Below are 21,960 nucleotides of genomic sequence, written 5' to 3'. Positions count from 1 at the left end.
GCGCCCCTGCAGGCCTTTGTTGTTATGCGTAATGTACATTTTTGTTCAATAAAACCATATGATTTCATACTTTTGATACTTTATTTGAACTAATTATTATTGCATCATTGCTATTATATATGCTATTGTTCACTTCTATTTTTATTACCACGAAAAAAAAAATTTTTACACTTATAGGGCCCTATGGAATCCGTTTTATTTCCAAATTCATTTTTTTTCCATTTAAATTTTTCTATACTCTGTTTTAATGGTTAAATTAAATTGTATTAATCAAAAAGCCTGTCTAATTAATGAGTTTTACAGTTTTATCTTTACCAAATTCTGTTTTCCATTATTTTCTGGATTCCATTTTAATGGTTCCATTCAATTTTAATAATCAAAAGCCAATAATCAATTTTAATAAACCAATTAATTGATTTTATATTTCAAAAAGTAATTATTTTTCCAGAAATACTGCACATTTACATTTTTCACCTAAATAAATTCTGGTAAATAATATTTCTGGTAAATACTCCTTTAAAAAGTGTTTTTTGGTTATAATATTATTATTAGTAGACTAGAACGCGTGGATATGCTGTCATTCTTACACTATAATACTGAACTTTGATTTCAGTGATTTGGACTATGAGATGGACACTTGCTTCTTGCACTCTGTTGCACTTTACTTTTGCTTTAAAAAAAGGATTTCATAGAAATGTGGATTTCATTTGGTTTATTAAAATATTCTTTAGTAAAATTGTTGTTGTTTTTTTGTGGGAAATTAATCGTTTAGATTAACCGATTAATCGGTAAATTAGTCGATAGATTAATCGAAATAAAAATAGTCGTTAGTGGCAGCCCTAAAGTAAATTTAGAAAAGTTAATGCAGTTAAGTTAGGTAAAAACACAGTACAACAACAGTAAAAACAAATTTGTTTTCCCATATTATTTTCACTTAAAAACACAAGAATATTTAATAATATAATAGTTTTAACACATCTTTGTATCCTTGTATGGACTTAGCATTTTGACAATATTTAAAATATATTTTCATTAATTTTAATTTTTCAATTTATTCATCATTTTGACCAAACAACCATTGTTGCGAATAAAATTGAGTATTTATTCAGTTAAATAATAAAACACTTTAAAACTGTTAAAAAATAAAGATCTTTTAATTTATATTCAATTTATACCTAAATACAAATTGACAATATTTACCTACATTTACTAAAACAGCTTAATATATAAAAAAAATGCCACACTTATGTTGACAAGTAACTCAAAGAAAGGGATGTTATAAACTGATTCAGACTTAACACTCATAATTGTCTGTCACATGACAGTGAGGGTGTCAGGGTGGAAGGTAGTCTACTGATGTGGCCTTTAGAAAACTTAATGGCCAAATGAAAAGCTCATTAAAATCATTGCAATGTTTCTCGCCCAGCCCTAATCCTTGTTAACGCATCGGTTAATGCCTCTGTGTCAGTGTGTGTGAGTGTTTATCTGTAATCTAAATAAAACTCGATTTATGTCTCATGCTGTGACATTAGTTTGTCTTAGAAGCACATAAGCTCTTTAAGAGTTTTTGGAAAGACCAGTACTAGTCCACTGAAAACCAAAGTGCCGACTTAAAATATCAAACCCACAGGTCTTTGCATAGAACGCAGACATGAGAGCACCATAGTTTCACACATCGCTGACGTCATTGTGGCTCAGAAAACAAATAGAAAATGTTAGGGTTTGTTAAGCTCTGCTGATAATTTTTATTTTTTCCATTTTGAACGACACCAAAAAGCCACATTTTATTTCAAGAAGTAATAAGGTGTTGTTTTGTTGTTAAAAACATGCGCGCTCTCTAAAAAAGTGCGTAAATTGTCTTGAGCCTTGAGTATTTCCTCTATTGAAAAAGCAGCCAGGGCTGAATGTGGTTGTGGGACGGGTGGTTGCTGGCGTGCAGGAAGGATGTGAGTTTGTTGAAGAGCTTTTCTACACAGAAAGAAAAGAAAACTGAACTCTCTGTATCCCTGAGCGACAGCAGATTTTGGCAGATGCAATTCTCTCAGTGCAAGTCCACCCAGAATGACCAGTGCCAAGAGTTTGTGTCTGAATTAGCAAGGCGCATTGAGCCATTTACTCTCTAGCCATTATTCTTACATTAGAAATAGAATTTGTGTTTATTAGGAATGCAGAAATATAAATCTGGCTGGTATCAACAAGCTAATAATTATTATAGTGTTTTGTTTTGGATGATAACTAGAATTTCAATTCTGTACTATTTTGTCTTAAATCAAATACTAAAAATAAAAAAGTATTATTATTATTCTTATAATTTTTTTGTTTAACAGTGTTATTTAAAAAACTAATTTGACCTTTCCAATTATCTGATGTTTACCTAAACTAAATAAAAAAATGCACAAGCATGCACAATAAAATATCCAATATCGGCCAATAACTGATATGTACTAATTAGGGGTGGAATGATACACGTATTCGTACCGAACCGTCACGGTACGGACATCTCTGCTAGACCCCTGAATTTCGGCCCGGGCCCGATGGGCCCCGACTTTTTTATGCCTCTAGGGCCGGGCTTCGGGCCAATTTTCACGTCATAGTTCAGACGCGGGCCGGGCATCGGGCCTGTTTTGGGTTTCTCCTTATTTTATATTGTAGACATCCATCGATTAGTGATGAAAAAAATTGCCGCTCTGGTGGAAACAACACGAGACCGTGCCGCAACTGAGAGCAGCTCGACGGTGTTTAGTGTCCCGCAGCAGCAGCAGGTGTGCAAATGACTTCAGCACAGCTGAATAGTTCTGCGTTCAAATGCACGCAATAGGCTAAAGCTTGCTGCAAAACCCCAGCAAACATAACCATGAATGTGTCTGCGGGAAATAGTAAGGAGATATTTGAAACTGCTTTAGTCGGGGTTACAAACGACCTCCTTCTTTCTGGTGATTCGGCCAACCTTTCCATACTCTTAAAACTCGACCTTAGCTCAGCTTTTGATACTGTATAAACTAATGTTTTCTGAGTCTGTGTCGCAAGGATGAAGTTGCTGATCCTGACTCACCGTCTCCTCATTAGACGCGCCTTTAGAGAGAAATGCATCTTTATTGATTATGAATAAGATTGTAATAAAAGAGTTTTTGTTCTTTATTTCGTTAAGTGATAATTTAAAGCTTTCTATAGATATATTTATCATGTCTGAGAGGCATGTATTCGCTCAGTTTCGGTTCATTTTTGTGAAGCGCTCCTGTTCAAGACGGCAGAAAGCGCATCATGTTTGTTTTCTTTGTTTTATATGATATTATATGAGATGCGCAGCGGCTTGGCTGGGACTTTGTTTGAAACTATTTTAGAGCAAAATAAGTGTTCTAATGTAATTATTTCGCACATCCAAGTTCCAGGTTATAATATGCAAAAGTCTGAACATTAATCGCACATTTAAGGGGCTACTCTTTTGGTGAAAGTTTTTAGACCGCTTTCAAATTGGGCGCCAGACAGTGTGAACACATGGAGACTCATATCTCAGTGTGCAATGATCTGATTGACTTGAAATTATAGGAGGTATGTAGGAACAAACATATCAATTGTTCAAGACCTCAAGTAGTATAATAAATTTTTTTTTTTTTTTTTATAATCTGATCTCAAAAAAATAGAAGTGTGCTTGATGGGTACGTGAACTTAATAGGTACGTTTACCCTAATGTATCTGAATGTTAAACTATTATTTATTATGTAAAATATAGGCTTTGTACTTCTGATACTTACAAAAATTAATTTGTGACATTAACTGTCTTTACATTTATTTTGAAAGCATTTATGGAAAGGGGCATTACATTTCCGACACGTGCTTGTGGTGTTCGGCCAATCACAATGCACTGGGTCAGTTGGCCAATCAGAGCAGACTATGCTTGTCGGAAGGAGAGGATTTGTAGATGTGTTTGAGAGAGGCGGGGCATAGAGGAACTACAATAATGTGCAGTATTTGAAGAATAATGTGTTTTTTGAACATTAAAGCATGTCAACATATTCTGTTACACCAAATACACAAAATTATGATCTTTAAAATAGCATTATATGACTCCTTTAATTTGTGTTCCGAAGATGAACGAAGGTTTTATGGGTTTGGAACGACATGAGGGTGAGTAATTAATGACCGAATTTTCATTTTTGGGTGTACTATCCATTTAATATTCTTATTCAGCAAATAAGCATTAATTTGATCAAAAGTGACAAACACATTTATAATGTTACAAGAGATTTCTGTTTCAAATAAATGCTGTTTTTGAATTTTATATTCATCATAGATTCCTGAAAAAATGCATCACTGTTTTAAAACAAAATTTAAACAGTGCAACCATTTTCAACATTGATAATAATAAGAAATTTTATTGTATAATAATATAGCTTTGCATCACAGGAATAAATCACATTTTAAAATCTTTTAGAGCTGTTTTGATACGACCTTGTAACAGTATGCGTTTAGGCACAACACATACTTTAGACTCTTAATTTGTTTTTATTAATCAGTATTTTGAATTGTTCAGTCTCCTTTTGTTATTTACATGTACCTTTCTCCATTTTTGAACAGACTCATGAATCATTTTTGGGTCACGACCCAACAGTTGAGAACCACTGCTATAGATGGTGGTTGACAACTTCCTGTATCTGCCCACCTAGCCTGTGTTGTGCTCCCTGACACGCTTAAGTGTGGCCTCTCAGGTCCTGGCAGCCATAGCGACAAACTGTTTTGACAACGTGGGGCGCGGACCATAGGAGCAGGCTGCGGTTTTCTGGTTTTGACATGCCGCCAAGCATTTCTCTAGAATCTACATTGAGCTCCTGAAGAGACCGGTTTTAAGACTAGATTGTAGTGAATTTGTGAACAATTGGCAGGTTACAGCAACACATTCTTTGCACGATTGATAACTTGTATAATGCGACCCAGTCTTTTCTCTTTGCAAGCCAACATACTTGTTTTTTGCCACCCCACCCACATGCGCAAACACAGTCGCAACCACGCTGCATGTCTGTCTCTTACACAAGTGTGATAGTGAATTCCTGTGGTGCACATGCGCAGTTGCTTCAGAATGCGTCTTCTGCATATTAAGGAAGTCTGTATTACTCGTGGCCTGACCACGTACTAGTTTAGTCATCATCTCTGTCATTGATACATGAATGCCACATTGTTTGCATGCATTTGTTTCCTCAAGTTTTTTTTTTTTTGATATAATCTTGTGATTTCTGTAGCCTGCCTTCGGTTTCACTTCACCTGCTTCAGGCTGACTAGCTGACTGTCTCGTGGCGTCTCTCTCAGATCCTGTGTGTAGGAGAGGGTGAAATTTCCCTATTAATAACCAGATGCACTAGTGAGTCACAGTAGAGCTGGTAAAGCGGAAGTGCCTTGAAATGTGATCATTCAGGTTGTAGGGAGGCTGTGTCAAACCTATTCAAAAAAAGATGACACCTTTATGCCGTTTAACGGAACTGATGGGTAATGACTGACAATTAAGCTGCGGTTGAGTCTGTGGTTTGTATTAAAGGCTAGTCCAAAAATAAAAATCTTTTAAATCATTATTTGTCATATCAAATTTGTATGATTTTCATTCCTCCCCAGACCACAGAATATGGCTTTTCACACATCGTCATACACACACACACACATATATATGTACAGTGCCTTGCGAAAGTATTCATACACCATTTTTTTCACGTTTTATGTTGCTGCCTTATGTTAAACTGCTTTAAATTACTTTTTTCCACATCAATCTACACTCCATACACTATAATGGTAAAGCAAAAAAAAAAGGGTTTTTAACATCTTTGAAAATTTATTAAAAATAAAAAACTTAAATTATTCAATTGCATAAGTACTCATACCCTTATCTGGGACAGCTGGAATTTAGCTCAGGAGCATTCATGGGGAAGTCGTGGCCTAATGGTTAGAGGTTGCTGATCCAAAGGTTGCTGGTTCGAGTCTCGGGCCGGCAGGGATTGTAGGTGGGGGGAGTGAATGTCCAGCGCTCTCTCCACCCTCAATACCACGACTGAGGTGCCCTTGAGCAAGGCACCGAACCCCCAACTGCTCCCCGGGCGCCGCAGCATAAATGGCTGCCCACTGCTCCGGGTGTGTGTTCACGGTGTGTGTGTGTTCACTGCTGTGTGTGTGCACGTTGGATGGGTTAAATGCAGAGCACGAATTCCGAGTATGGGTCACCATACTTGGCAGTATGTCACTTCACTTCATATTACTTGTAGGTGTTACTAGACTTTGAGTGAAGTTAACCTGTGGTAAATTCAATTTAATGGGTATGATTTGGAAAGGCACACATGTCTTAATAAAAGGTCCAACAGCTGATAATGTATATCAGAGCAAAAACCAAGCCCTGGGGTCAAAAGAACAGTCTGTAGAGCTCAGAAACGGGTTTGCTTCAAGCCACACATCTGGGGAAGAGTTCAGAAAAAATTCTGCTTCATTGAAGGGTCACAGAAGCATGTAGTCTCTGTTACCCTTAATGGAAGAAGTTTGAAAGAGCTGGCCTCCTGGCCAAACTGGGCAATTGATGGAGAAGGGCTTTGGTTAGAGTGGTGACGAAGAACCTGATGGTCACTCTAGTTGAGCTCCATGATCATATGTGGAGATAGGAGAAATCTACAGAAGAACAAACATCACTGCAACACTCCACCGATCTGGGCTTTATGGCGGTGTGGCCAAACTCAATCCTCTCCTCAGTGAAGACAAAAGAAAACACACTTTGAATTGACAAAAAAGCACCTAAAGAACCCTCAGACTCTGAGAAACAAGATTCTCTGGTCTGATGAACCTCATCATGTTTGAAGGGAACCAGCTCTGCTCATCACCTGCAGAGTACCATCCCAAAAGTAAAGTGTGCTGGTAGCAGCCTCATGCTGTGGGGCTGTTTTTCAGCGGCAGGGACTGAGGGACTCATCAGAATAGAAGAAAAGTTTAATGCACCAAAATATTGAGAGAGCCTTAATGAAAACCCAGTCCAGAGCATTCAGAACATCAGACTGGGCAGAAGGTTTACCTTCTAACAGGACAATGGACCTAAACACATAGCAGAAGTGGCTTATAAACAACGCTGTGAATGTCTTTGAGTGGTCCAGCCACAGCTTGGACTTGAACCCAATCAAATATTTCTGGAGAAACCTAAAAATGTGCGTCTATCCCCCCATCCAACCTGAAAGAGCTTGAGAGGTGAAGAGGTGAGGAGACAAATGGCAGATAATTGCCAAATGTTGATGAGCAAAGCTTCTTGTGGCTTGAGGCTGTAAAGGTACTTCAGCTAAATATTTAGTTAAGGCTATGAATACTTATGCAATGTACTTGTTTGAGTTTTTTTTTTTTTTTAATAAATTTACGAAGTTGTGACAATTCAGTTTTTGCTTTGTCAATATGGTGTATGGAGTGTAGATTGATGTGGGGGAAAAAAGTCATTTAAAGCAGTTTAACATAAGCAACATCACAAAATGTGAAAAAAATGAAGGGGTATGAATACATTCGCAAGGCACTGTATGTGTGTGTGTATATAATACACATACTGTACATAATTCTTAATAATATTTGAGTTTACAATATTGATTGTTTAAACAACAATCAATAATGGAAATTATTAAAAATGGACATCCCTTATATATATATATGCACACACACACACACAAATACACATAAATTTTTTAAATAGATATACAAATTTATTTTTTAATTACATTTTTATTTTTATTTCTATTTTATTCTTTTTGTTAGTTTAGTTTTCCAGTTTCTTTATTTGTTTTTAATTAATTGTATTATTTTAGGTCTGTTTAAAAGTAAATAGTATAATGTACAATTGTTTACCAACATTTTAAAATGTTATTTTTGTTTTAGTCATGAAAATGTAATTTAGTTTCAGCATTTTTCCGTTTTTATTTCTGTTAACAAATATTTCCATGTAGTTGGTTTTCTGTTTTTCTTAATGACAGCATTGATTCAAATATGGCAAGGCGCATCAGGTGTGACGGTAATTATGGCATTTGACAAATAAAGTGTCTCGTAACCAATGTCGACTTGCAAAATTTGAATGTGTACATATTCAAATTGCATAAATGAGATTTGAGAGCTTTGTAGTTGTGTGCCAGGGTCATAGTTTACATAATTCAGGCCCATTCATTTGGATGAATCAGTGTTTTTGAATGAATCTCTTGTATGATTCAAAGACAAATACATTTTAACAGCCCCTTTTTTCCACCTACTGGTGTAACAATGTAATCGATAAATCTTCAGGTCAACGGCAGCGCGAACACAAATTTAAATGTTCAAATCACACTGATGTGATCGTACGCTGCACAGACGAACCAAGTGATCGCACGTGTCAAAGGTTGAGGAATGAAGCAGACGAATCATTGTAATTAAGGGAATAGAATCATGTTAGTGTTTGAATTGTGTTCACGATCTTTAATAATCTATTAATTTAAAGTGCTTTGTCATGTTGGTCTCTTGCAACATGTTATCTATCACAGATATTATACTTGGCTATCACTTTTTTGGCTTCTGATTGCAAATGTAGCCAAACTTTGGAGCGTTTAGATTAGTGAGCAAGGTCCTGGCAGATCGCTAGGGTTTTGACACAAATTTCACGATTCGATTAATTCTCATTCACAAGCTTTCGATTCAATATAGATTATTTTGGATATATATCAGGTACAGACTAGTACATGCCAAAAAAAATCTCTCAACTAATGAGTCAGTTGGTACTACATTACTAAAATATTGAAGGTTAAAATGGACTGATTTGTTAAAATTACACTTAATGAAGTTTTGAAAATAATAAAGTTACAATTAAATAATAATATTTCTACTTCAGTTCGTTTTTTGAAATATAAACAAAATGGTGGCGGTCATAAAAACTTTAAGTATTGTAGAACAATAAAATTTATAATGAATATGATATGTGGTGTATCTGATTAAGGAGTTTATGGTCACCAAATATGTTTTTTCTGAGGTAAATGTGACGCTACGTGACACAGGCTATTGTTTACAAGTCATTATATTGACATCTTTGCACGGCTGAAACAAGGATTGAGCAATTACTCGAGACAGGATATGGATTGTAAAGTTGCACTCTTTCTTTTAACTTGCCTTTGGATGTTTAGTCATGTTTATTTTGTGCTGAAACTGGTATTAATGTGGAGGAGCGCTGCTGCGTCTGTTGAACTGAGGCTCTACAGCGATCTGTCACTCCACATGAAACAGTGCCAAAACGGCATTTATTGTTTAAATATTCCAATACAATGGACAGAATTTGAAATCTTAGACTTTGTTTCATATTAAAAGTACCAAAGCACAATGTTTATTGTGATTTATTTAATGGGAAGTGCCCTTCAATGTTCCGTCCATTAACTGAAAACAGGCTAGACTAATCGATTCTTGGGATTTAAGATTCGATATCGTTCCATAAAAATGAGAATAGATTAATATCGAGATATCTATATTTTTTACCCAGCCCTAATGATTATCCAAGCACATTCCCCATATCCATGTGTCGTATAACCCCATTCAAGAGCCAACATCTCAGGTGCAAGTTTTTTTGGTAGTCTGGTCCAATAAACAAGGTGGATTAGTAGATCATTGAGAAACCTTCATGGCTTATGTGGCCTCCATAAAATCCTTCTGACCCCATTTTTCTTCGAGGTTCTCAGACTTGCGTTGACTCCAACTGGCTCTGGGTTTGTTCTCAACTCACTTGCTTTGATTCCAAGCTTTTTGTTTTGTCCCTAGAGTCCAAAAATGGGGTCAGAATTCTCCTCTGATTTGTCCAAAGCCTTGCATGCAGCATTCCTACTTGTGCATTTGGGTTTAAATGTGTTAAATGCTGGTGTATGTGTTGATCTTCGGTTTAGGCCTTTCACAACGTTCCCCTCAGGAGAGTTCTTGCCTCATTTGCCGACTCAGCTGTTATCTGGGAGCACCAGAGTTCTGGAATCAGAATGTTACGGAATGCTTGAATCGGCTCGAGTGAATTAGTGTTTGGAGAACAGTGCCTGTTTGTGCTTGGATGTCTCTTTTTCTCCTTCACTCATCTAGTCACTTTCGTTCTCCTTCTAAGATAGCGAAAAATTAGGAGGGGTGGGAACGAAAGTGAGTTTTAGATTTCCCAACACGTTGGAGGCCTCAAAAATCTGTTTGATTTTGGCACGCTGATTCTGGCTCGGATTCGTTTCTTGGCTGCTTGTCTTCGCTTTTTTTGCAAGGGAAAACTAAACTAATCCTGACTCTACACTCTTACCCTGCAGCAATAACATGTCAGTCCTACTAAATGGGGGTCGAGTGTAGAGTGACCGCCTGGGGGCCCTGGCAGCGGGCCAGAACTGTATATGAATATCACCTGAAGTTGGTGCATTTCCTCTCCACCGGCCAGCTTAATCTTCCAGGCTAATGCTATCCAAAGATCATTTTCACAACAGGCTAATTTTGGCAGCGTGCGGTGTTGTGAATAGGCTCTATTGTGGTGCCTGTATTTTGGACACGCTCCAGGTATTATTTTGCCTGTTATCCAGTAGAATTGCATCTGGAGTCTTTCCTTTTTAAACTGTACCAAAAAGGGGTTTTACCCCCCAGTTGGTCTAGATTGCGAGAAAATAAGTGAAAGTTCTGGGAAAACCTGAATTTGTCTTTTTTTCTTTTTTTTCTTAATTCTTTTATTTTTTTAATTAGTGTTGTTTTATAAAGTATTTTATCAGTATTTATTATGTATTATAAAGTTAATTGAAATGAATACAAAGTAATGGAAATTCAAATAAACATTTCTGTATTGAGCATTCTTTAGTATTTCTTTAGTTAGAAATGGCCTTTTTATGTCTGTAAAATGACATTTCATTGAAAAATGCAAGGAATTTATTGGTCAGAATGTGTAGGAATTCTTTGAATAATGTTAGTAAAATTACTACTATTCACTGAAGTCAATGTGCACCAGTGTTTGAGTTTCTGTTGATATTTGTTGTCTAACTTTCAGTGGCTAGAAGCTTGGCTTCTTTGTTTAGGGAGAGGTTAAAGTCTTATTCCAACTCCAGACTTGTTTGATGACACCCAGGCTGCACGTATCACCATTTAGTTTAATTCCCACAATGCATCATTGTTTATGGCTCACCTGGATCGCTCTCGAGTAAACATGACACTCTTCTTGAGCCCGAGCTGATGTAAGGAGGAAGGTGTGGCCGTTTATTTTAACCCCATCAGCCATGTGCACCACATCACTCACCTATAGTGAGTCTCACCTTTTTATACGTGCAAACTTGCACACACGTGAGGGTTTGGGGGAAATCCAGTCTCTGAAAATGTCCCTGATTTTGTGTGTGAGCTTTAAAATTTTTATTTTATTTATTTATTCTATTTTATTAATTAATTAATTAAATTATTTATTTTTAAGTAGTTTATTTTTATTTTTTTAAGCAGTTTTTTGTGTGTGTTCCAGTTACAGTAGCAACCTAGAGAGTGATGCATTCAGTTCTAATAAAATAAAACACAATGAAATATTAGTTTCATAAGTGTTATTACAATATTATTATTATTATTATTATTATAAAACTGTTGTTAATAATAATAATAATAATGGTTATTATAATTATTAATTATTTAATTAAATTTTTTTTATTTAAGTATTATTTATAATTATATTTTCCGCAATTTCATGAAAAAGCAATGGAAATACAATTTTAATAGGATTTTTAAAAGTAACGAACATTTTAAATGTTGTTTAAAGAATGGGAAATTCAATGTTTAGTTCAAGTTTTTCAGAATATTGTTCTAAGCTCAAAGAAAGTGTGCATTCTTAACCTTTAACCTTTGTCCTTTACTCAAAAGGAGGGCTTTTCTTGGATAAGGCTTCAGTATGACAGTTAAAGTCTTGTCTTGCTGGTCATTGCGCCGTCAGCACAGGGATTGGGTCACTAACTCATTTATTCTGGGTGAAGAGGGACAGCTGTCTGAATGAACTCAGGCTCCAATCACATGATTCCTCTGTGCAATAAGAGCATTCTGTAACAGACACAAACCATCCTTGTGTTCAATTTCACAACGCTTGCTGTTCAACAGATCTTCTGTAGCTCTGTAGTGTGTGTGTGAGGTTGTGCTCATATCTGATAAGATGTTCAAAGAGGCAGATGAATTCCTGAGTGATGGTCTTTTGGAGTGCTGTCAGTGCTGTACATTGGATCATCCAGCCCTGCAAAATGATTTAATTTGTGTGTGCTTTCTGATTCTTGTGCCGGGTCTTAGGAGACGTCCCAGTCAATGTTTGTTTTATGGTGGGTCTGTATGGTTTTGTTTAGGTGATGACAGTCCAGGCAGGTGCTGTTTCTCCTCTCCTCTTCTGTTGTGACATTTTGAACTCTCACTCGCCTGCTTCAAACTTCAAAACGCTCAAATGTTTTGATTCTTTTTTGTCATTTTGTCATATTTGTAGATTTTTATTTTTTTTTCAGTTCTTGTTGTCCGTTAATTAATTAATTTATTTTTTTTAACGTGTCAAGTTTTATTGTCAGCCTACTTCAGGCAACTTCAAACACAAATGTTTTTTGTATTTTGATTGTTTGTTTTATTTAGTTTGTTTAATTTTTTGTTTTATTTTTTAAAAAATTCAGTTTAGTTTTTTTGTATGCTCATATTTGTATATTTATTTTTTTTCCAGCCTATATCATACAGCTTCAAACTCAAATGTTTTGATGTTTGTTTTACTTTTTTTTTCTGTTTTGGTTTTAATTTTTGTTTTTTGTTTGTTGGTTTCTTTTCGTTTTTAATTTATTAATAATATTTGTATATTTATCATATTTTGTGATTTTTCTTTTATTTTTGACGTTTTTTTTAAGTCATTTCAAAGGCATTTTGATACAAGGTTATGAAAGCAGAACTTTTTTCCAAAAGAGACATTAAGGAATTAAATATGATTTCATGTTAGTTTGAAATGACTAATTAACAATGCCTAAAATACAAAGACATAAAGAAAGTTTGCACTACTTGTTTATAAGTCAGGAAGTACTCATTATTAACGTATTATGCCATTTTATTATGGTTTTTTTTTCAGAGGGGAAAAAATGGGTTTATGGGGTTATCATGTTGTGCACTAAACTAAAGGCATATTCTTACATGTCAAATTTGCAAAGCTTTACATGAGCTTCTTTCAGTCCTTATGCGTCCATTTATCCTCCTTGTGTCTCTTTGTTTTTGTGAAGGAGGTAGTGAGGGTCAAGGCCGGATTCTCCAGCGTTTCCCAGAGAAGGACTGGGAAGATAACCCCTTTCCTCAGGGCCTTGAGCTGGTAAGCCCATCACAAACAAATACAGAGGACATCCCAGAATTCATAGATTTATCCAACAAAACTAAATAATTCTGGCAGTGTTTTTATAGGATCTGACGAAGCCATCTTTTTAATTTTGTGGCATCTCTCTCAGTTCTGTCAGCCCAGTGGATGGCAGCTGGTTCCAGAGAGAAAGCCTCCGTCTTTCTTTGTGTCGGTTCTCACAGACATCAACTCCGAGCGGCATTACTGCGCCTGCTTCACCTTCTGGGAGTCTGTGGAGAACCCGCAGGTTTGTGCCGAGCACGTGCAGAAATGATTTAACAGGATGCAACGGTGCAGAGGGGTGGGGTGATTTACTGCTGTGTTAAAATGGATTATGGTGGTTGAGATATTTCTTCTTTTGTAGATCGGCCATCTAATGTTTAAGTGATTTGAAGTGTAGTGATTCTAGGTGCAGCTCGAAGTGTTTATTCATTGTTTGTGTGTTCAGCTGCAGAAAGGAGAGCCCAGTGAGGCCGATGAAGATGACAGTCCAGACGTGCTCCAGCCCGCTCAACTATACGCTCCTAAAAGCCTGGTCCTTGTGTCCCGTTTGGACCACACAGAGGTTTTTAGGGTAAGTGAGAGACACAGTTGCACGTGACAGAATCTAAAACACTTAGACAGAATCTAAGTCAGGGCTCAACGGTAAGGTTTCTATTGTTTTAGGCTACTGTTTGTTCTGACCTTCACAATATTGTAATGCATGTAATGTGTCAGAAAAAAAATCTTAATTTTTTTTTAGATATCTAAATAAAAAATAAAAAAATTATATATTTTTTTGTTATTAGTAGTAGTAGTATTGTCTTCATGTTCTTTACAAAAAATAATAAAACAATTATATTATCTTCCTGACCTTGATCACAAAAAGCAACATATTTTGTTTATGCAAAAAAACCCCAAAAAACTGCTATAAAATAAATAATACTAATAAGTTTTCAAAGTGTGGCATTAAATAATAAATAACAATTAATAAACATAATAAATAAAATGCAACTATACTAAATCTTAATAAACAAAAAATGAAATAATAAAAATTACTATAAAATAAAAGCAATTGCTGGAAATTTTGCTTTTATATTGTAACTCCATAGCAGCTATTTGAAACATACTTTTGTAGTTTCACAGTGGTGAAACTATAATATTTTTATTTATGTATACATTTTTTAATTCATATAATTTTGTCAAAATCTCAACTGTGTTAGCCAGCTACCTTGGTGACATTAAAATCCACAGATTTTATGTTAAACAGAAAACCAAATTTTGCATAAGTTTGCATAAATGCAATTCGAGTCCAGTCATGTTGAGCAATACAGGTTCAAAGGTAATAAAGGTATGATGTTAATAGTTCCCTTTATTTAAACTTAATCTTGCATCTCTTTACTCTGCAGAACTGCTTGAGTCTCATCTACACCGTTCATGTGGATGGCCTCACCGTTCCTATGGAAACGGTGATCGGAAACCTTCTCACCTGCATGATTCCAATAGCTGGAGGCTCTCAGGTGAGAATTTTGCACAGTCTGCCATGCTTTAATCAAAAAACATCCATCCATATTGTTGTTTTGACTTCTCTTTTAACACAGACCTTCTTTATCTATGGATAAATGAGTGCTTATCTCTGAAGATACCAGAGATTAAAGACACATTTATAAGTGGTGCTTTAATCCCGTGCATCATGGGTAGTGTGCAAGATCTGTACTTTTATGGACAACACAGATGCTTAACCTAGTATTAACCTTCATACGTTCCCTCATCCCTCTCAGAATGATGGATACTCGATGACCCTGAATACTATGTACCATGTACTAAACTCAACATATTTAAACATAATCCTTGTTTATAATGATATTTCACCAATTAAATTCATTAATGAGCTATGGAATTATTAAAATCTTATCATCTTGCTTTCTCTAAAACACAAAAAGATGATTTGAAGAATATCCAAGCTACTTGTTTTCCTTATAATGAAGATGAATGGGGCTCTGAGATGTTCATTGAGATAATATTGTAGTTTTTATTCATATTTTAATATTTTCCATATTATTTGAACTTTACTTTAAGTAATGGTTGTATGTTTTTGTCATTTGTGTTATTTTTTTTGTGTAGTATTTTTTGGGGGTTTTTTTTCAGGTTTTGTTTTGGTAAATATACTGTTGTTATTCATTATTACTTCAATTTTAATTTTAAAGTTAAACAAAATGAAAATGATCTTGTATCTCTGTTTTAACTTCTATACACAATCTCGCGTCTCAATTATACAATACTGCTGCAGTTTGTTTAATTTCAAGAAAAAAAAAATAAAAAAATTGTAACAAATGGTTTAATTTACTCTAATAACCCTGGTGTTAACTTCCAAAATAACACAAAAACACTATAAAAGTATCATGGTGTATATGACACATGCACTATAATCTGAGTTCTCTGAAGTTATATGATCACTTTATGCAAGGATAGAGCTAAATTTAGTAAGTGTTAATAAGTATTTATTCTCTGAAAATCACTTGTTTTTGGAGCTTGACAGTAAAATCTCCATTCACTTTCATTAAATAAAAAAGTGGCCAGTTTCTCTTTTTGTTTTCAATGAAATCAAGCCATGCGTGTGAATAAAATGAGTGAACCATCGCTTTAAGTATGATTGGTTTCTGTATAACATGCTCACGTTCTCACATTCTCAAGCTGACGTGCGGTTTTTGTGTTACAACCAAATGATTCCCTCCCCTGAAGTGTATTCCTGACTCCCTTGTGTTCCAGATAAATGACCCCCCTCTTTGTAGTTTAACTGACTGGCTACTGGGTTGTTTCCAGGTAACATTTACCTTCGAGCAGCTTCAACCAATCAACCCATATGTTATTCTGCCTGACAATCAATCAATCAATCTACGCTTTGCATTTCTCAGTCATTTGAAATCACTGCTGCTCATGAGAACATTGTGCCTTATTCCTTCCCGATTCTTCGGCTGCAATCAGTTGCACCTGAAATGCATCAATCATTATTTTTTTATTTTTTTTTGGTGGCAGTTTCTTTCATCTGCTTATTGATTATTTAATGGGACAGTGCACAGATAAACACTTAAGCGCCTCCACACACACGCGCGTGCTTACACACAGAGGCTTATGGGGCCGGTGTTTGTGTCCTGGGCCTGGTTGGCGTGGACTGAACATATGGGCTGGGACGGTGGCAGATGGCGTCTAAGCACACTGCAGCGCGTATGAATGACAGTTTTAGAAAAACGCAAAACAACATTGTTTGGCTTATCTTGTGTGCATTGGAAAGGGAGTGTTTTGTGTATAACACATCATGTTAAAACTTTCCGTTTGAAAATTAGGTCGATTGTGACCTTTCAGATGATGATGGATTGTTCTGAATCAGTTTCTGATTGAATTAACCATGTCTTAGGCTGTAATGAATAGCAGATAAGTGCAGATGCTAATTTCTTTAATGGCCAGTAGTTATATTACAGAGCAGAAGACTATTTTGGTCATTAAAAATAAATGGAGCTATATAGAACTATATATGTGTTTCTTTATATTGCAAGGTCATTAAAGTAATGACCTTCCAATATATGTATATTTCCTTTTTATTAGCCCTAATCACCATCTAGTTATAGAAAAACGTGATGTTTCTAATAATCATAAATATTAATATATAATAAAAAAAATAAATAAAAAAAATTACTATTTTATATTCTCTTTCTTTTATTTGTATATTTTAAGATAAAAATTAAATATATAAAAATAAACATTTTACATATATAAAAATTTAATATATAAAAATTATTGAATATATATATATATATATATATATATATATATATATATATATATATATATATATATATATATATATATATATATATATATATTAGCTGAAATGTAGTTATTAATTTAAAGATTTAATAATTTAGGCTACAACATGGATTAGTAGACAAACATGACCATTTTAGCTATATGATAATATCAAACATAATTGCAAGTCTTGGAAAAAAGTTACTTTTTAAAAAAATATTTATATTTAATTTTTATCAGCCCTAATCACAGTTCATTACTCACAATAATTTGGTCATTAAAAATGGTTTTAAAATACTTATGTAATTATTTATTATATTAATGTTATTATTATTATTTTGTTTAGCAGGTCTTAAATTTAAAATGTAAGTTTTTAGATTTTAAATGTACATTTTTCTTTCTTTCTTTTGCCTTAAATATGCAGATTCCCTGACAGTGCTAAAGCACACTGTAAAATATCAAACATGCCTGGATTTAATAAAAGTTAAATGAAATCATTGTGATAGAAACAAGGCGTTTATTGGCACGTATCTGTATGTTGGGAAGCCAGTGGAATTGGTGAGTCAGGTGTGACTTGGTCAGAAGTCTGCGTGTGCATAAGGGGATTTTTTTTTCTACTGCAGTGCTGAGAATCCATAGAGTCTTCGTTATTTTGGACTTCAAGAATGTTTTACTGTCCCTGACCCTTGACTGCAATACCAAGTAAAACATGTCTGTTTTATTTTCCAAGTTGCAAGATAATCCATATCAATTCGGCCATACCAGAAGTTATCAATGCAATCTGATCTGTTACGCAAGTCAGAGTTTCCCAGGCCTTACTTTTTGCTTCAGGAAGGGTTTTACTTGTTAATACGCCAGCCATATTTTCATAATTCTCTGACCCTTGCCCTCACAGCTGTGTTTTATCATCACAACCTTGTGTTTTGCATCTTGTCATGTATTTCCTTGTTTGCTTTTTTTTTTTTTTTATATTGTAATGTCTTTAAATTTTGGTGTGTCTAATGGTTTGTGTTTTGTGTTGCTGTGTGTGCTAATCTAGCCGGGCCAGGACGACAGAGAGGAGAGCTCGGTACGCACTGTTTGATTTCGTTCAGCTCTTTATCTCACTGTCAATCCTGCTATCCCCTTTCCATTGCTTCACACACCAGCTCAACATCAGGGAATCAATTAGATCACAGAAATTATGATCAAAATTGATCCAGTATGCGACTAACTTGTTGTTTAATCACTGATTGGGTCAAAACTTCTATGAAAATGTTTTCCAGCCTCACTCCTCTCCTGTTGCTGTGGTTGTTGAAGGCATGCACTAGTTTCCTGCACTAGCTCAAGATCAAGGGTGTTGAGGCCTGGAAACATTGTACTAGCATGCACAGTTATTAGTAAAGCATCAGGGCTGTTTCTCCCAGAAGCACTGTAAGCTTCAAGTTGATCGTAAATACTATCAATGCCAATGGCTCTTAAGCTTCTACAGTTAATTTAGATTTACAATGCTTTTGGGAAATGAATCCCAGGATGGTAAACTAATGAGGCTGATTAATTTAATGGATTTGTTGTCCCCTTTAGATTTTTGTTGTTGTTTTGTTTTGTTTTAACAGCTGTACATTAAGGTAAATGAGTCCTTTGATTGAAGTAAATATTTAAAAATAAAATTGTTAATATTTATTTTTAGTTAAGTAAATGTTAAGATATAAGTATTATGTAAAATAGGAATAACACTTTGTAATTATTTAATTTTATTATTTGTACATTTTAGACATTATAAATATATTTTATTGTTTGTTTGTTTAAGTTGATTCAATTTATTTGTTTTTTTAAATAGTTTGTTTTAAACATTTTAATGTTTAAAATAAGTTAAACTATAAAGTGTGTGTGTATGTGTATATATGTATATATATATATGTATATGTGTGCGTGTGTGTGTGTGTGTGTATATATATATGCACACATACACACATTTACCATATTTTATAGATTTCAACTTTTATTTTAAACATTTAAATGTTTAAAATATATATAACAATTCTGAAAATGTAAATATATTATATATTGCAAAAAATAATTAGTTTAGTTAGCAATTTAGTTTTTCAATTCTGTTCTTTGTTCTGAAACGCTATAAAAATGTGCATTGGATGTCATTTCTATATTCACTTAATTCCTGTAGTTGGAAGGGAATTTCAAGTGCACAATGATTGTAGTAATCTTAATCATCATGGTTGCATGATTGTAAATGATGCTTCTGTGCAGTTGCATACGTTATCTCTTTGAATTGGGCCTGTCACGAGGTTTCATTACAGCAAGGATTTTATGACCGTGTGTAACGTGCATGTGCTCTAATGCTAGGCTGTTAAACGCTTGTGTGCTGTCTGTGGCTGTGTGAAGTGATGACATCACACCCCGCTGTCATTTTACAGCCACCTCTTGACTTCCTGTCTGGACTTTTAAAAGGACTGGTTTCTTGAAACTTACTGACCTTACCTCCACCTGAATTAACTGTCCAAAAATGGGCTTAAACAACAGAGTGTGTTGGGTTGCGTGAATGATTATGGACTAATTATAACATGAATGATTTTTCCTTGCTGATTGCTTACCATCTTAAAATTTCCAGCTAATGTTTTAAGTTGTTTGTCATGGTATTTGCACTAATTATAACATTTTTGTATGACTGTACCTTATATTTATAATTTAAAACAATGTATGATTCACCTTATACTCCTGGAAGTTAATATTTTGTGATTCTGATGTTCTTAACAGCAAATTTTCATCCTCAACCTGATTATTTTAAACTTTTTCACAAAAAAGCACTGAATGTAAAGGTGACTTGTTTATAACAGGAAATAGACTTGTTTATAACAGGAAATAGATGTGAAAATGGCAAAAAAACCTTCAGTTGGTTTCCCTTGGGTGCTTTTTATAGATGTTGAATAGCTCCGATTTCCTTTTTTTCTATTAAATAACCTCCTGTCTTTAGCTCACCCCACGACCAGCCTGCCGCGCACACATTAATCTTTCACATAATACCGTGGTGGTGGTGTTAAAACTAATTTTCATTTCTCTTATCATCTCCCAATCTCTTCCCCACCTCTTTATCTGTATCTTTTTTTTCTCGCTCTTCTTTTCGTCTCTGCAGAGGACCATAACGCTCGGAGCAGGCGACAGGCAGGTCATCCAGACGCCCATAAACGACTCTCTGCCTGTGAGCGGCTGCAGTGTGGCCCAGCTTTTCAGACAGCTTGGTAAGCCAATCAGCAGCAGGCTTAGGTGCTAAACAGCAGATCAGCTTCATTAAAACAGCAACAGTTGGTGTCAAGTTTTAGATGTGGTCGGTGTAATCTCCACCTTGTGTTGCTAAATAAATAACAGAAACTGGGGCTGATATTTTTAGGCTCAGCTGTCCTCTCCCTCTCTTCGCAGGAATCTTGAATGTTCTCTGTCTGTTATGCGCTGCTCTGACGGAGCACAAGATCCTGTTCCTCTCCAGCAGTTACCAGCGTCTGACGGATGCCTGCAGAGCTCTGCTGGCCATCATGTTCCCACTCAAGTATAGGTGAAGAGGGATCATATGTTGGTGGCGAATTTGTTTGCTTCACACTGATTGCTTGTTTTAATGCCATAGTTGGTTTTGAAAAAGATTTGAATAAATTGAATTTAAATAAAAGGTGAAATGTACGTTTCTGGTTGATTTAAGAATAGTTAATCATTGAAAATTTGATGATGATGATAATAACAGCAATTTAATATTATTGTGTTTCTTATAAAAATAACAATCAGTATTATTATTACTATTAATAACATCAATGAGAAATTATCATTTTGTTATTATTATTTTTCATTGTTAATATTATTATTAACATCATAATAATTATTAGCAGTGTCATGCATTATTATAAAATGAGTTTTTTATTATTATTGTTATTATTATTACTACGAATGATAATAATAATAATAATTATTAATGATATTGATTATTTTATTATTTTGTTTCTACTACTACTGCTAACTAATTTAATAATATATTAGTTTTTTATTTGTCGTTTTTACTCTAATAATTATAGCAATAATAATAACAACAACAATAATACAATAACAACGTAGTATTGATTCTTATGAAAATAGTTTATTATTACTATTATTAACAACCATTTAATGTTATTATTTTTCATTATTATTATTATTATTAACTATTAAAATTATTATATTATTAAATGAGTTAAATAATTATTATATTATTAAACTCAGTTCTGTTTTTCCATTTATTATTTTTCCTAATTTTAATCACCATCTCAACCGCCTCCTTGTCTTTATTTCCTCTCTCTCCAGTTTTACATATGTTCCCATATTACCGGGAAAGCTGCTGGAGGTGCTCAGCACTCCGACGCCCTTCATCATAGGAGTCAACTCACACTTCCGCTTGGAGACCCAGGAGCTGGTGAGATGTCTCTTTTTTTTAATCATGCCGTGAGCCGGAGACCATAATGCAAAACACTTCAGGACATTTTAGACTTTTTAGATAAGGTTTGATCAGATATCAGGCATATGGTGCAAGATGAAACAAGTGTAACAAAATACAGCGTTCCATGCAATGCACAACAAGGGATCAGATGCAAGAACACGTGCCCTTATACACCTGATCTTGGTGCATGTCAGCTAGTTTTTGTCCCTTTTAAAAGTGTACAAGTCTATTAATTTTGCTTTTCTGCCTAATTAGATGTTTGTTTGCATTTCCTTGCCTGGATTTAGCATCAACCTGCTTTATTTATTTTTTTTTTTTTTAAGGTTTATGTAACAAATGCTTAATTATCATAGATTTGTATCAAAGGTCATGTGATAGGGTTGCATTTTACCAGATTTTCTTTCAG

At 34.6% G+C, this 21,960-nt stretch overlaps 1 protein-coding gene across 6 annotated transcripts in view; it reads left to right on the top strand.

The window, feature by feature from the left end:
• Positions 1 to 21,960, top strand: part of LOC306861520 (myotubularin-related protein 5-like) — a 67,389-nt gene that overhangs the window by 18,374 nt on the left and 27,055 nt on the right. For 2 of the 6 annotated variants that reach the window (XM_079403821.1, XM_079403819.1), the window contains exons 2-10: positions 13,212 to 13,297; positions 13,431 to 13,568; positions 13,770 to 13,895; positions 14,710 to 14,820; positions 16,070 to 16,123; positions 18,144 to 18,173; positions 20,232 to 20,337; positions 20,516 to 20,648; positions 21,422 to 21,530. In XM_079403821.1, coding sequence (XP_079259947.1) covers positions 13,212 to 13,297; positions 13,431 to 13,568; positions 13,770 to 13,895; positions 14,710 to 14,820; positions 16,070 to 16,123; positions 18,144 to 18,173; positions 20,232 to 20,337; positions 20,516 to 20,648; positions 21,422 to 21,530 — 893 coding nt within the window. The remainder of the gene's footprint in view (positions 1 to 13,211; positions 13,298 to 13,430; positions 13,569 to 13,769; positions 13,896 to 14,709; positions 14,821 to 16,069; positions 16,124 to 18,143; positions 18,174 to 20,231; positions 20,338 to 20,515; positions 20,649 to 21,421; positions 21,531 to 21,960) is intronic. The other 4 variants (XM_079403823.1, XM_079403820.1, XM_079403824.1 and 1 more) reach the window with 2 other exon arrangements.

Source organism: Barbus barbus (assembly GCF_936440315.1).
Source record: "Barbus barbus genome assembly, chromosome: 42".
NCBI lineage: Eukaryota > Metazoa > Chordata > Actinopteri > Cypriniformes > Cyprinidae > Barbus > Barbus barbus.
This window is presented reverse-complemented; position numbering and strand designations above follow the sequence as displayed.